The sequence below is a fragment of the Thermobia domestica genome, chromosome 5, assembly GCF_964235325.1.
Source record: "Thermobia domestica chromosome 5, izTheDome1.hap1.1, whole genome shotgun sequence".
Lineage (NCBI taxonomy): Eukaryota > Metazoa > Arthropoda > Insecta > Zygentoma > Lepismatidae > Thermobia > Thermobia domestica.
Genome location: NC_137458.1, coordinates 54921900 through 54938677, shown reverse-complemented (window position 1 = coordinate 54938677; position 16778 = coordinate 54921900). Strand labels below are relative to the sequence as shown.

Genomic DNA, 16778 nt, shown 5'->3' with positions numbered 1-16778 from the left:
AAGATTAATTCCAGGTTTTTAAGTGATTATAAAGAGGTTATGTGGAAAGGTGGATTGAGAATAACATTTACAAAAGCTAACAACAATAACGACGTCTTGTACAAATGGGCTGGGACAGAAGCAGGTGCAACAGCTCCTCATGGTGGAAAAATAACAATAAAAAAAGTATGGAGATAAGAATGCCTATTGTTGAATACGAATCTCATTATGAAAGCAAGTTAAAGTTGAATATTCTTAAAGAACCTAAAATCATGTTTTCATTCCATACTTATCAATATGTTCAGAAGACTGTTGTAGGTTCTTTCTTGGAGTTCGATGTTACTACTCAATTTAATTCTAGACAATTTGATATGCCTGATTTCGTAGTTGTAATGTTCCAAACTGATAGAAGTGGTAAACAAACAGCAGATGCAAGTAAATTCGATCATTGTAAGGTAAAGAATATCTATCTTAAGAATGGAAGGAATGACGTATTTCCAAAAGAATCAAGAAACTTAGATATTGCTAACAGGGGTTATTTTAAGATGTACGAAGATTATACTGCATTTAAGAGAATAACATGTGGCAATACCGAAATGTACTATGATCCTAAAGAGTTTATAGATAACAGACCAATGTATGTGATTAATTGTAGTAAGAGGAAGAATGTATCGGTAAATGAGAGAACAAACATAAAGATTGTAGTAGACTTTGCAGAAGCTGTGGCTGATAATACTATATGCGATTTTAATTGGACAAAAGAACTTTACATATAATCCTAAGAATGAGAAAGTAGTAGAAGAGTTTTAGATAGTTAAATGTATTTTTTGTGTTGTTTATGAAAGTTTTCCATAAACGAAATTGACAAAAATGATTAAAAGTTTATGGTTAAAGATAAAAATTGAAGGGTGATCGTTGATTTTCTATATAATAAATACGATGGCGAGTCACGTTGAACTTTTAAATAAACTTGGAAGTCTTGAGCAAAAACAAGTTATTGGATTAAGAGAATTAGAATTAGGTACAGAATATAAGATTGTGAAAATGGAAAAGATTAAAACTAAGTTTGGAAAGAGCATTTTAGTTGAGTATGAGGAGTTTAAGGTCTTTCTTCCACCTAGATTTACAAAACACTTAAGAGATAAAATGATTGATGAGATCGTTAAAGATGGAATAAAAATCAAATACACAGGTTTAAAAGAGTTATCCAACTGTTGAGTTCTGTATGTAAATTTTCAATGAGAAGTGGTTTTATGAATTTTAAATGAGAAGTGGTTTTATGAATTTTATCATAAAACGAACATTTTCCTTATAACAAATAACAAGCTGTGGCTAGCTATTTGAATAAAAAAATGATGTTAAAGCATTGAGATTCCTTCGCATAGATGAGTTAGAAAAAAGTAAATCGTATGAGGTAACATTATGGAAATTGATTCAAACACAACGTTATGGTCAACGAGTTTTAGTACATTTAGATGAGAAATATAAGACGTTATTACCACAAAGGTATAATGATGAAACAGAGCAGGTGTTGAAAGACATGAAAAAATATAAGCTGTTTGTTAAGTATGAGGGTTTGAAAGATTTAGATAATGGTTATAAAATACATCAGTTTTACTTTAGAAATGAATCCAAAAAATACCAGAAGATTCCATTATCAATATCCGAACTTGAAATTTTAAGTATGTTTTAAGTGTATAAGTGTTTTTATGGCATCGAGACTATAAAAGCTAAGACCTTTGGATATACAGAACGCAATACTATTTGAATTTTAAAGATACATGTATAAATAAGGGATTTATTTGAATTTTTTATAATTATATTCTTAGAGTTATGCAACCTACAATACATTCAGTAGATAGTAAATTTATTTGTCTATTGACTGCCGTTTGAATTTTAAAAATCGGTTAATAAACAACGGAGATATAACAAATTCAAAATAGTATCCTTAGAGTTATGCAACCCAAAATATACTCAAAAATAGCAAATTTATTTCTCTATTGATTGCCGTTTGAATTTTGAAAATCGGTTAATAAACAACGAAATTATAACGATTTAAAAAATAACATCCCTCGAGTACGCCATTAAAACAGGGTTGGTTATCGTTTCCAAAAAATTATCATATTCACCTTATTTAGTATTAGTTCATTTGTAATAGTTTCAGGGCTTAATTCGTAATTTTAACAATTCTGGAAAAACATGTTAAAAATGTTAGTTTCCAACCCTGTTTGTCACGTGAAGGCAAAAATAATCACGTTACAACTAAGAATTTTAAAACTTTTTCGATTGTGAAGAGACAGAAAATTGTAAATATATAACGTGACAGTATAACGTGACAAAATTGGTATTGTTATTACTACACTTACATATGCTGCTTAATTAATAAAAAGAAAGAGAAGAAAAACATGCATGACTGCCTGAGGGGATGCAACTTGTGACTTAAAAGGAAACAAGTTCTCCTTTACATTGTTACTACAATTATGTTCATATGGAAGTCACGTACGCAGCTTGCATGCGGAATCATCCTCATATACAATGTAAGTAAATAACCTTGGCTTTAGTTCAACTTATTTTTTTATTCTCACCAAGCAAACTGGATTGTATGTGCGTGTGTACATGTATCAGTGAGTTAGATGAATGAAAATATATATATATATATATATATATATATATATATATATATATATATATATATATATATATATATATACTGTTTGGCTGTGCATTTATTCAATACTCATATACAGTCTAAAGTTCATCTTCTTATTACTCGGGCATTTGTGAACCGATTTTAATCAAACAAAAAGTATCCGTTAAATTAAAGACAGCACTACGAGTTATATGATTTTAGATGTAAGTTTTTATGATTTTAAATGTCATAAAAGCCTATGTGCAGTGCAATTACCCAATCTTACTTTGCGCTATCCTGTGTTAAAGTGTAATGGCTAGTGGCGGCTTCGTAGTTTTTTTTTGGTAGTTAGGGATTGAGGGGAAAGTTGTCTGCAGAACATACATGTGTCTCCTACTTAAAGGGTGTACTTGAATATGTGTACAAAATTACTGAGGCTTCTATCTTGAAAAATAAGTTGAAAAATATTTACAAATGTGCTAAGAATATCCACACAACACCCAAGATTCCCATATAAACAGAATCTCAGGTATACATTTCCTTAGACATTCCTATTTATCCTAGGATCATGGTTCGTACCTCATTATCTTCAGAATGGAACATCCTTTCAAACGGTACCTTTCACACGGGAAAATCGCGAAAAAGATATTTTTGTTAGAAAATACTATTGTTTTTATTGCCGTTTTGCCTCTCTGAACTCTCCTGTTTTAACGAAGAGATATGAAACAAATCTCAAAAATACTACAGGTTGCACTGAATGCGTGTGCAAAATTTCAGTCTTCTAGGTGCAAAAGTAAGCCCGCCAAAAATAAAAGTAGGTCTAACAAAAATTCTTTTGTTTCAAGTTATGACGTCATCACACCTACGTATGTCTCGACGCAGGAATGCGTGAAAGTATAAGTAATGTGTTCTACAATGCCTCCAGGCTTGGAAAAAACGAAGTAAAAGGTTTTATTGGTAATTTTTAATCGAATAATGAAGATACTACAGTACAGAAATATATGATATAATTTAAAAGGGTTAATAAAAACATATTTTTAAGTGGGAAAATACGATTTGGGAAAAAACCCGGGTTTAAACCCAAAATATATTTTCCCTCCCATTGGATTTTCCCCCTCGCCCATCATACGCATGACCAAACCAGTGTTTTACACTGGATTTATATTAATTTCATGTTAAAGTAACCCCATAAGTCGGGTAACTTTGACCTTACGCAGCAAATACATAAGGTGTCAAAGTACTACTTTGACAGGTAATTCTTTATTTTTTCCCGCCAAAAGTTACTTGTAGAAACTTAAGTTCACTAGTAGATGTAAATTCCTAGAAACCTATTGTTATGATGAGAGCGGGAAATAGTTAATATACTCATTCGGTTTTTGAGCATTTTCGTGTATAATTCTCTGTAATACAACATAAGGGGATAATTTAATTTTTTTCAGAAAGTTGTTGGCGGGGGATCGAAGTCTCTCCATATATCACCCCCTCCGTTGGTACAGGAAAGCTCTCCAATGGTTTTCAGTCATTATCCAAACAGAAATGCAATCTTTTAGGCAACATACCCTCACTGCATTTCAACATTTAGATAGCTGGTATATCGAGTCGAAATCGTAATAAAACGTACCACTCCTACTTTTTTCCACTTCAAACCAAGGGTAATAGTGAGGGGGAAAGCGGGGGGCGCCGTCTCCCACCTCCGAAAAATATGTACAGCGTCCCCCCAGTTCCTAAAATATTACAATGGGCAAACATAGGCAGAGGGACGGCGTAACGTCATGCCGCTACCTACCGTCCCCCTACATTTTCAGATCCACTTTTACCCCTGCTTCGAACACTGCATGTAAGGAAAAAATATAGAATCAATACTAAAAGAAATCGTAAAATTTGGTGACCTAAAGGTGATAAAAGTAGAAAACGGAAATCTTGATTCTTTCTGGTACAAAACGTCATACAAAAATGAGAATTTCAAGGAAGTAAACGTAAATCATGGGATAGGAGGACCACGACTTTTAGCAGAAAAACAGACATTAAAGAAAGCTTACAGCAAAGCAATGAAAATTGCAGATCTCAAGAAGAAGGACCTTGTCAGTTTAGTGGAAGGAAATCACATTCCTAAAGTCTACAAAGATTTTGGTATTCACTGTAAAACGACAAAATGAAAACTATATTGACATCATTGTAGTATGTTATTCGCTCGATGATTAACTTAAATAACAATTATTTGAATAAGCATGGACCACTCTAAATTCCATCCTAATTTTGTAAACTATTTCTCTTACTATTGTATTTTATATGTATGAAAACTATTATTATTATTAAGACAAACCTATCTTCTTAAGAGTTTATGTTTACTACATGTAAAAATGTAATCACTGAAGATTTTGATAAAAGAACTACAAATAATTTATTTGTAAATCGTATACTAAGAAAGATTAATAATATTATAAAGTATATTTTTTGTTTGTTTTTGGATTTATTATTATTTGATTTGTGTCAATATTTATGCCATATTTCCATTCATTTCAGTTGTTATTCCAAGATATTATGTGGCATAACAAATGAAATGAATGAAAACATGGCATAAATATTGACACAAATCAAACAATAATCATTCTAAAACTAAAAAATAGTTTATAATTATTTAAAAAAGCATTACATTATAATCTTCAACAGGAAGAGAAACGATTAAAGTGTAAAACCACGTAATCTGTATACTCTAATGTTTATTTATAATTCCTAAATTAGCATTTTAAAACAACCAAAAATTTTCAATAGCGTTTTACTCGAAACTAACTTTTTTGAGTTGTTTCATTCTTCTTGCCGGTGTGCGATATATATATATATATATATATATATATATATATATATATATATATATATATATATATATATAAATAAATGATCGAAAATGACCTACATTAGTTTCGAATCCATAGTTTTCAGGGTCTTGGAGATGCACAGTGACACTTTCAATGTCGTTTAAATCCAAATTCAGCCCACAATATTAATATTTAATTTTTATTCATATAAATTACTTATTTTCTGATTTTTCTTTTTTTTCTATCAATTTAAGAGTGCTTTAGTAACAGCAAAATAAAGTGGCTGACTAAGGAGGAACATATATTAATATTTTTTTTCTTATTTTACTTCAGCGGAGAGGGTAATTGAAGTTAGTATAATCATAAATTTGACTATCAAATTTGAAAGATGCTGATTCATTCTAAAACATATTAATTTAATCATTTTACGCGGATCGTTCTGATTTTAATGTTCTACTCGGTCAGTTTTTGTATCATGACGATTATAAAAGCATAAATTGTCCATTTTACCTACCTGTTCCTATGCACATTACAAGGACAATTTTAGTACCCACTTCTGGATTATTCCGCTCAAAAGCGTCTACACACAATAAAGTGTAATGGACAAACTCAACAATAGCCGCTACTGCATGCCAGACTATCCACAACAGAAGCCAGCCATGGCGGTTCTAGGAAAATAAAAATATAAGTAAACTAATTAATATCAGGATTTTAAAAATAATAAACAAATAACTTCAGGCCTATATAAAACTAATGAAAAAGGTATTAAGCACACTAAAAAAAAGTAGCACGTTGTTATTTTCCTCTCTTTATGTTTCTCAAAATATGTAACAATTACTAATACAATTACAATTTTGCACATGTTTGCATTTTTATGAAAACATCATATTTTCAAATATCAATACTACTCATCCCATTAAACAGTGTTCATCTAATATATCTTTGGTTTCCTATTTATTTTATGCAAAACGTAAGGAGTGGTTTCCAACCTAAATGTCCTCCAGTCCCGTAGGTTGTGGCGAAGATTATAAGGCACATAATAATTAAAATCAGTTTTAAGGCAGACTGTATAAATCAATGCCTCCAGCGACCAGCAACAATGCTCGGTAAGAATATATAGCGATACTATCTCATAGAAATCCGGGTTCGATTCCCGGTGGAAGCTCATATGCGGTTCAGATCATTTCTATAGCATTTGACGCAGCGAGATGCAAAGAAGTGTAAGTGACATTTGCAATAAAGTATTTATGCCGTAAAACGGATTCTCCACCGCAAAATATATAAACTGGATGATGAAGTTCGTGTTGGAGTACTCATGGGTAGACCCTCTAGTGGACTGAGACAAACGTCGCCATCCAGTTTGTATATTTAGCTGCGGAGAATCCATTTTTGAGATATGTATACTTTATTGCAAATGTTACTTACACACCTTTGCTTCTCGCTGCCTCATTTCGAGAATTGCCTCCTTCCCCCAAGGTCACATGAAGAAGGGCCTGAATGACGTGAAAAAGACGTGATTTAGACGTCATTTCTATGACGTGTAAAAGACGTCATAAAAATCACGTCATATTCCCGGACATTTCCACATGTGGCAAAAGACATGTAAATCACGTCATGTTTAGTGTGTTTTACTGTGCTTTACACCAAAAAAGAACGCCTTTTCGACGTCGGTGTGCTGTTTGGGGTATTTACGACACTTGGCCTAATTCTTATGCCCCTGGTCCCAGAGTCAATGACCAAGGGGTACCTAGAAACAGCCTTCTACATTTTGGTAGGATACCTTGGCCCACCCCTTAAATTTTGTTAGGGCTACATAGGACCACCCTCTTAAATTTTAGAAATTACCAAATATAAAAATTTGGTATGGTAGTATAGGATCTTACGTAACACTGTAAGTTTGGGTGATCTACCTCGTTCCCTTTTATGGATAAATTGCCAGTAATGCAAATTTCGGAGGTTTTTCACCTATTTTATCCTATTTGATGATTTTTTGTTACTTTATATGGATCAGTACAGGAGTCCATTCTTTTTCATAACACGTGGCTACATAGACGTATCCCTCTTAAATGGGAGAGATACAAAGGACTACCCTTTAAATTTGGGAATTGTCAAAAAAAATGGTGAATGTTCTCTAGGACCCAAATACATTTCACGATAAATTTGAGCGAACCATCTTTGTTCTCTCTTATGGGTATAAAATTGCTTAAAATTGAAAATTTGGAGGATTTTGACCTAATTTATTCTCTTTGATGGGTATATCACATTATATGGTTATATGGATAAGTACAGGGGTAAAATACCTTTCATAAGACATGGAAATATTGACGCTACCTTTAAAAATTGTCTTTATTTATTTCTCTTCCCATACTGAAAAATAATGCAGTGATTTTGAATACATGTTATACTACAAATTCAACAAACTACTGTTGCACTTCTAAGTGTTTCCATTAAATTGATAAGTATCTGTATCTACTGACGGAACGGAAGAGTACGGAAAATTAAAACAAAAATTAATAACTACACTTAAACAAAGTACTACGTATCTTTCATGTCTAGGGAGACCACGATAAACAAACGAATGATGAAATTATTGTACAAATACCAAACACGTATGATGCAACCTCGAATCGATCATACAACACCTAAACTTCAAATATACAAGCTCTGTACCATTATACAATCATACTGAAGTTTTTTTTTTCTTTAATGTATCGATCCCTGTTATGCAATCCGAAGACACAAGTGGCTCAATATCTCGTGAGAATGTTTACATTCACGAGTACTTATAAAGAAAAGCTATCAATTACAATGTTACGTGGATTTTTTGCTATATAAGTTGCATGATTAATAGCGGTAACAGTGACAAAAATAAAGTTAACGTATTTTCGAATCCTAAATTTATCTGACTGACTAGTTGCCACGCTAATAATAATAATATTAAATAAACCATACTACGAATACTAACCAAATTTAGTACTTGATAATAATAAAGACAAACTATACGTCATCATCATAATAGCTATTCTGCCCTTACTGGCAGGTCACTTTCTGCAACTGAGAAGCTTCCATGCTCCACGGTCCTCTTCACGTATGATCTTTCTGTTATTATATCATCCATTAATTGTAGTCTCCTTCGCCCCTCACTCTCTAGGACGTCTCTCATGATACACTTTCTTCTTAGGCAATGTCCCAACCAGTTTCTCTTCCTCTTCTTAACAATATCTAAAAAGTGTTTTTTTTCTCCCCCACCACTTCTAACGCCCTCTCATTCGTTTTCCGCTAGACCCAACTAATTCTTTCCATTCTTCTCCACACCCACATTTTGAAGGCTTCCAGTCGTTTTTCATCACTTTTACGTAATATCCACGTTTCCACCCCGTACACTACAACAATCCACACGAAGTGCCTTATGCAGAGTTGTTTTGACGTATGATTATAGTCATACTAAAGGTCAGACTACTGCAAGAATCATACGTTACTCGAACTCTTTAGTATGGTACTAATCATGCGTCAGAACGACTCTGCATAAGACCCGAAGTATTTTATGAATCTTTTTCTCAACTCTTTATTCAAGGTCCCACTAAACAGTTTTCTTCCTCTTAAGGCTTCTTTCGCCATTCCTATCCTTGCTTTTATTTCACGTTCGCATTTCATGTCATTACTAAGAATACTACCCAGGTATCGAATCTATACTGGGATCGGCTAATCAGGATGGATGTAACAGTACCAATTTATTATCAATAAAATGGATCAAGAAATAAGTCTCATAAATATTGCACTCCCCTTGACTCACAACATACATACAACATTTAGTTTTCTTTTTTTTTTTTTTAATAGCAATACTGGCAAAAATCATAAAGATGAAATCAAAAAGAGGTATGGAAATGTCATAAAATACTGTCACGAAACTTTACGCACGAGACTTTCAATAGAAAAAAAAAACAAATACGCTGCTTAAGTGTACTGAATGCTATATACAGGAATGTTTTTAAAAAAAACATAAAAGGTCATACTCAGAGTCGCTTTTACGTGTGATTAGTACAGGGTGAATCATGCATTAGTCAAACACTTAGTAAAAGGGTCGTTTAATAAGTCTTTAGAACATCAGAAACATAACACTCGTAGTATCAAAAAAGTTTACTTTCAATAAGCGTCATTCTTTATTAGACTGCTATTAAAATTTCAGCTACATTCGTGACGTCGTTTGTTGTCATAGTCGATTGAAGCTTTATTTAGAAAAATGGAAAGAAATGAGCTTCGTGTGGTTATGGAACAATACTATTTACAAGGTTTAACACCGAAAGAGACCAAAGGCGAGTTCAATCTTCATGGCATATCTGCTCCTGTGTTTGCGACTGTTACAATTGGGTAAATGAGTTTAAACATGGTAGTATATTCACAAATCATGAACATCGTTCGAGGCGTCCAGTGGAAGTGACTTCCTCCGAAATGATTGACAAAATCCGCGATATGATTTTGAGTGATCGACGAATCAAAGTGTGCGAAATAGTAGAGGCCACAGGCATGACGCAAGGTACAATATTTTCATTTTTTGCAGGAAAAATTGAGTTTGAGAAACATCTCGATAAGATGGGTGCCGTGTTTGCTCTCAGCGGAGAAAAAACGCAATCATGTAATCGATTTGGAGGATGGTTTGGAGCTTTTTCGTCACAATCTCGACGAGTTTCTGCATCGATACATATTAGTGGATTAGACATGAATACACTACTACACTCGAAAAGCAAAGGAACAGCCTATGAACAATTAAAATCTAAAGGCGATCCCGCTCCGAAGAAGGCGAAGATGATGAAATCAGTCGACAAGGTGATGGGCACAGTTTTTTCGGATGCATATTAGATCATCCACATTGATTACTTGAAAAAAGGATAAACGATAAATAGAGAGTATTATGCATCGTTATTGCACCGCTTGAGAACAAAACTCAAGAAAAAACGTCCTCATTTGACAGAGAAAACAATTCTATTCCTTCAAGATAAGTTTCGATTATGAAAATTAAGGAGTTAAAACTAGATTTATTAAAACATCCACCGTATTCACCAAATTTGGCACCCAGTGACTTTTTTCTTTATTCCCAAACTTGACAAAATGACTCACAAGTAAAGGTTCTCTCCCAAGAATCGGGGATCCGGAAACTGTGCATATATTTAGATAGAGGAGGGCCACGAAGGAATACTGGTGAAATATGCCGGGCCAATAGCAAATGATAAATCCCATATGGCTGCCCGAAGGTCATGCCAATCGACTTGTGCAAGCAACATCTCATCCATTTCTCATGGGCAGATTGACTTAATGTTTTACAGATTGATATATGTATGAACACTAGGGTGGAGTGAAAAAAAACTTTTTCACCAAGCAAAACGCCTGGGGTCCAAAAAGTTGCGTAGTGACCTGGTGACAACGGGTGTAAAATATTTCCTTGATTGGTTGATATCTTCAGGTTGCGCATGCGCACTGAAGTTTGGCGAAAATGAGGAAAATTTGAAAAAATGGGATATTTTAATTTTTTTGTTACCAAATGTGAAATGAAATAACTGTTACACCATATTTTTGTCGTTTCTCATTCATTATCGAAATATGTGTATTTACTATTTTCCATTTATTTCTTATTTAAATGATTAACCTAATACGCATTTTTTCTTTGTTGCAGAGAGCGATTGTTGCCGTATAGTTAGCTGAGGAAGTGAAATGAACAAAAGAGTTCACGCGTAACAGCCGCAGTTATGTTCCGAGACAGGTAGAAGGGTAAACAGACAATTACACAGTAAAAAAAATGACTGAGAAAACTTATAATCTTTCGAAAACAAGACGTCAGGTTGACTGCCCGGTTGTAGGGAGTGCCTCCCGCCTACCGGATGCAGTTCTTCCCACACATCTAGATGTCCTGAAGTACGTGGAATTCAAACGTGAAGAAAAGAAACAGCTGAGCCAGAGAGACCCGCCTCTGTCTTTCATCGCAGACGAAGTGGCCTGTCAGGTAGAGGAGGTATGGACTAAGGCATCGATTCCGACAGTGAGTCACCAGAGAGTCGTGGAACTAATTAAGAAGGATGTGTAGAAAGTACAGAAGCTGAAGAAGTGTTCCTTAAGTCGAAGGAACGTCGACGCTTTCAAGAAATCGCTGGACTCATTTCTAGATGAAAATGGCAAGTTGTTCGACATCGCCGCTTGCAAATGTCAGAAATTTTCCGTCTGCCAGTGCGAGAAAGGGAAGAAGGTCCCCAGACAGGAGCAAGAATTCTTGTCGACCAGAGAACAGCTCGGCAGATGTTCATTGGGAGACTGGACGTCAAAGTCACCAAGGCCATTCAGAAACGATTAAGTAGGAAGGAGTCCGAAGCAGCCAGAGCAAGATCTTTCAAAAAGCGGAAGGAAGACCCTGGTCCAAGTTCCCAATTTGACACGGAAGCTGACTATTCGGATTCCAACGATGGCGTCGATTGCGCGGAGTCTGCTAGTGCTGAGACAACTGACCAATCAGTAACCTTCGATACCCGGAAATCCACAATGCAGTCGCCCAGTACCAGTCTCAAACTCCCCACGTTTGCCCAGGTGTTAAACAGATATGGGATTGCTGACAGGCCTGCCGCAACGATTGCTTCTGCTATTCTGCACGACACAGCCCATCCGTCAGCTGAGAATACGGTCAACGACAGAAGCAAAGTCAGGCGAGAGCGAGAGAAGATGAGGGAGGGTTTACAAGATCCGCCTCTGCAACTCCAACCACTGCGGGCACTCTACTTCGACGGGAGAAAGGACAAAACGATGTCTGTTGAAATGATGGCTGATGGAAAATTACATCGCAGGGAGATTGTGCGTGTCCCTAATCAGTGAACCAGGGTCTACATACTTTGGACACGTGACACCAAAATCCGGATCGGCTATAGCAATTACGAATGCAATCCTAGAATACGCAACCGTCGTGAACATGGAGTTGTCGGGACTGCAGGCGATCGGCAGCAACGGTACTGCTGTCAACACAGAAAAGCGAAATGGGGTTATTCATTGCCTGGAAGTTCAGCTGGGCAAGCCATTGCAGTGGATAGTCTGTCAACTCCACTTCAATGAGCTTACCCTACGTCATCTAATCGTAGTATCTAGAGGCACCTACGAGTAGCCCACGAGGGTATACGGAACCACTCGCAAAGAACCTTCATATTTGCGAGAACCTTCCTGTCTTGGAGTTCCAGACCATCCAAGGCAGTTTTCCCGACGTCGTCCCAGACCTCAGCACCGATCAGCAGTATCTACTCGACATCTGTCGGGCTGTCGCAACCGGGCAATTCCAGCAAAGGCTGGGAGGAAGAAGTCCTGGCATGTTGTCCCATTCACGATGGTTGACTACTGTAAATCGAATCTTGCGGCTGTATGTGGCGAGTGAAATCCCATCTGAAAACCTAGTCATCCTGTCCACGTTCGTGGTCCTCGTGTACGCTCCAATGTGGTTCAATATCAAGCGCCATTGGAAGATCACGGATGCACCAAAAATCTATGACATTCCATGCAGTTGTCGCAGTACCTCGATCCGGAACTGAAGAAGGTCGTTTACGAAACCATGCAGAGAAACGCCTTCGCCGCACATCCCGAAAACCTCCTACTGGCGATGCTGCATGACGAGAGACCTCATATTCGTACTTTGGCCAAGAAACAAATCCTGAAGGCAAGAGAGACTCCTCCTGGTCCTGGCGGCTCGATTCGAACCTTCGAAGTTCTGCCGTTTAACTTCAGCGCCAAGGATTACACAGACATCATCTTTTGGCAAGACCTCGCTGTCACCGAACCGCCACTCGTTATTGGACTGCCAGAAGATAGCCTGGATCAAGATCAACTTCAAAATCTGTGGTGGAAGGATTACCGTGCCCTACGCAAGCAGTCGAAGGATGCATTCGTGTGGTGACAGAAGCTGCAACTCAAGTCTGTGGACAGGACAGGCGCGATGGTTTCATCCGGGCACGTCTTCTGAATCGGCTCGTGGTGCCGAAGTTTGAAACTAAGAAAGACTTTCGCCCCTGTTAATCATTAATTAATTAATTAATAATTAACTAATTGCTTCTTAACTTTCTCTTACAAATATACATGAATGTTGCTAACAGAACTTCAGTGCACGAATTGAGTTTAATTGAATAATAGCATTTATTGGTAAAGCAAAAAAGGATGTTACTTCAGTGCGCATGCGCAACCTGAAAATATCAACCGTTCAAGGAAATATTTTACACCCGTTGTCAACTTTTTGGACCCCAGGCGTTTTGCTTGGTGACAAAAAAAAATATAAAAAATAAATTAAAATATCCTATTTTTTCAAATTTTTCCTCATTTTCGCCAAACTTCAGTGCGCATGCGCAACCTGAAGATATCAACCGATCAAGGAAATATTTTACAGCTGTTGTTAACAGGCCAGTACGCAACTTTTTGAAACCCAGGCGTTTTGCTTGGTGAAAAAAAAAAGAAAAGAAATTAAAATATCCTATTTTTTCAAATTTCCCTCCTTTTCGCCAAACTTCAGTGCGCATGCGCAACCTGAAGATATCAACCGATCAAGGAAATATTTTACACCCATTGACACCAGGTCACTACGCAATTTTTGGACCCCAGGCGTTTTGCTTGGTGAAAAAAAGTTTTTTTCGCTCCACCCTACACATCCATTGGTTTGAAATTTCGCGGACGTTGACGTATTGAACCCAATATGGTCGATCAAAATGTCAATGTGTCAGCGACTCGTGTCTGGAAAACGAATTGTACTATGGGAGTACAGTATCACTAGACGTGTACGAAAAGCATTAAACGGTTCAAAATATCGCCATCTGAAAACCAATATGGCCGAACAAAATCCTGAACCAAACAGCTCGTACTACAAAAACGAAATTTGGTGTAAAGGTCCAGTACCACTAATAGGTGAGGAAAATATTACAAATGGATCACAATTTCTACAACGTGCACCCAATATAGCCGCAAAATATGCATATAAAATATATACTGTAAACAGTTCAGGTGGTTTCGCATGAAAATCACATACAATTCACTGGAACAAATTTTGCAGGTGAAATGGTAGTAAGTTAAAAATGTTGCTAGTGCCTGTGTTATCTGTTTGAAGTGTTACACGCAAACATATACTGTTCATTTGAGAAGGTCTAGAACGCACTAGCCACAAACGTATTCGGCCATATTGGTTTTCAGATGGTGATATTTGGAACCGTTTAATGGTTTTCGTACACGTCTAGTGATACTGTACTTCCATAGTACAATTCGTTTTCCAGACACGAGTCGTTGACACATTGACATTTTGATCGGCCATATTGGGTTCAATATGTCAACGTCTGCGAAATTTCAAACCAGTAGATGTGTAGTGTTCATACATATATCAATCTGCAAAACATTAAGTCAATCTGCCCTTGGGAAGTGGATGAGAGGTTGCTTGCAAAAGTCGATTGGCATGACCTTCGGGCGGCTATATTGGATTTATCGTTTACTGTCGGACCGGCATATTTCACCAGTATTCCTTCGTGGCTCTCCTCTATCTAAATATATGCGTAGTTTCCGTATCTCCGAACCTTTACAGTCAGTGGAAAATGATTCTCGCCGAACAAGGAAGTCATCGCTCAAGCAGATGCCTATTTTGAGGACCTTCTGAAATCTTATTTTTTGGACGGCTAAAAAAGTTGAAGAAACGCTGGGAAAATGTGTCGAGCTAACAAATTATTTTGAAAAATAAATAAAAATCTACCCAAAATCTACCCGCGCAACAGGCATCATTTGTAACGAGCTCCTTCGTGGCTAAGTGGTTACCGTACGCGTTTTTGGCGTGGGAGACCCGGGTTCGATTCCAGGCGGGCGCTTATGTGGTTCTGATTCCACATTAATCAGTAGGTCTCGTCTCATATCGCCTCGCTGCTGAAAGGGACATTAAACTCAAAATCAACTAATTCATTTCTAATTTCACTTCTCTTTTTGAAACAGTAAGTTATAGATCTACAACTTCCGGGTTCCGTACAACGGAACATTATTATTATTATTATTATTATTATTATTATTATTATTATTATTATTATTATTATTATTATTATTATTATTATTATTATTATTATTATTATTATTATGTAACTGAGTGTATAACTTTTGATTTCACATAAATCAGCCGATAAATTAATCTGAATACATGATACTGTAACTGTTCAATATACAAGTTTTCCACTAGACATAGTGGCTGTATTAAAGGAGATCACGGAACATTTGCCTCCTCCCATTACTGTTTGTTCCAGACTTTATTATTATTGCTAAGCCATGAAATCAATCCCACGCATCTTAAACTAAATCACATGGAAAAATGCATAAAATTAAACATTTGTTAATGTTTAATATTAAATCTTATAAATCGGAACAGTGGTTCCGCAGTATTCCTTGGAGGGGCACGTTGGATCAGTGGTAGAGTGCTTATCTCTAGTGTGTGGAATCCCTGGTTCGATCCCAGGCCAAATAAGTTTGTGCTGGACACCGTGTCCGTCGGTTTTCTTGCGGTACTCCCATTTTCTTCCGCATTCTCATTCTACCAATTCTTCCATCGTTATTGATGTGACTTAATTATCCGTCTCCCTTAGCCTAAAGGGAGTTGAACTACAACATTTCATTTTCCACAGTGCTCCTTGCTTAAGAGTCTTCACTACGCTCATCTGTTACAATTAGTGAATAACTTAAAAACAACGAAAACTTTTTAATAAAAATAGGAAGTGAATCAGATAGTATTTGTAAGGCGCTATTGAATGAAAATCTTGCAGGGGAAAAAAAGTCTTCTTCATAACGCCATAGAAGGAAAGATGGAAGGAAAAAGAAGAGAAGGAAGAAGAACAAAAGTGATCGATGATCTGAAAAAGAGAAGAATTGGGGAGCTGAAGATCGAGAAACGTGGAAGAAATGTTTCCAGACCCGAACCTAAGAAAGAAAAAAAAAATCATTATTCTCAGGTCCTGCTAACAGACAGAATACTTAATAATAATAATAATAATAATAATAATAATAATAATAATAATAATAATAATAATAATAATAATAATAATAATAATAATAATAATAATAATAATAATTATTATTATTATTATTATTATTATTATTATTATTATTATTATTATTATTATTATTATTATTATTATTATTATACATATAGCAATATTACTGATTAAACAGATTTCTTACGCACTTTTTCCGAACTTGACATTGACAAAATAGAAGGATCTCCGACCTAATACTCAATTCTTTAGGTGTGTTTAAAATCAGTATTGATCTTCACTTTGTGGAATTTTGTTTATTTCTTTAACGTTTGCTTATCTGGTTCTGTTGCTATATAC

General features: G+C 35.8%; 1 protein-coding gene across 1 annotated transcript in view; it reads right to left on the bottom strand.

The window, feature by feature from the left end:
* LOC145685082 (uncharacterized) overlaps nt 1-16778 on the bottom strand; it is a 72931-nt gene that overhangs the window by 20866 nt on the left and 35287 nt on the right. Inside the window, exon 5 of the mRNA XM_081757427.1 lies at nt 5939-6092. Within this exon, the coding sequence (XP_081613553.1) occupies nt 5939-6092 (154 nt within the window). The remainder of the gene's footprint in view (nt 1-5938; nt 6093-16778) is intronic.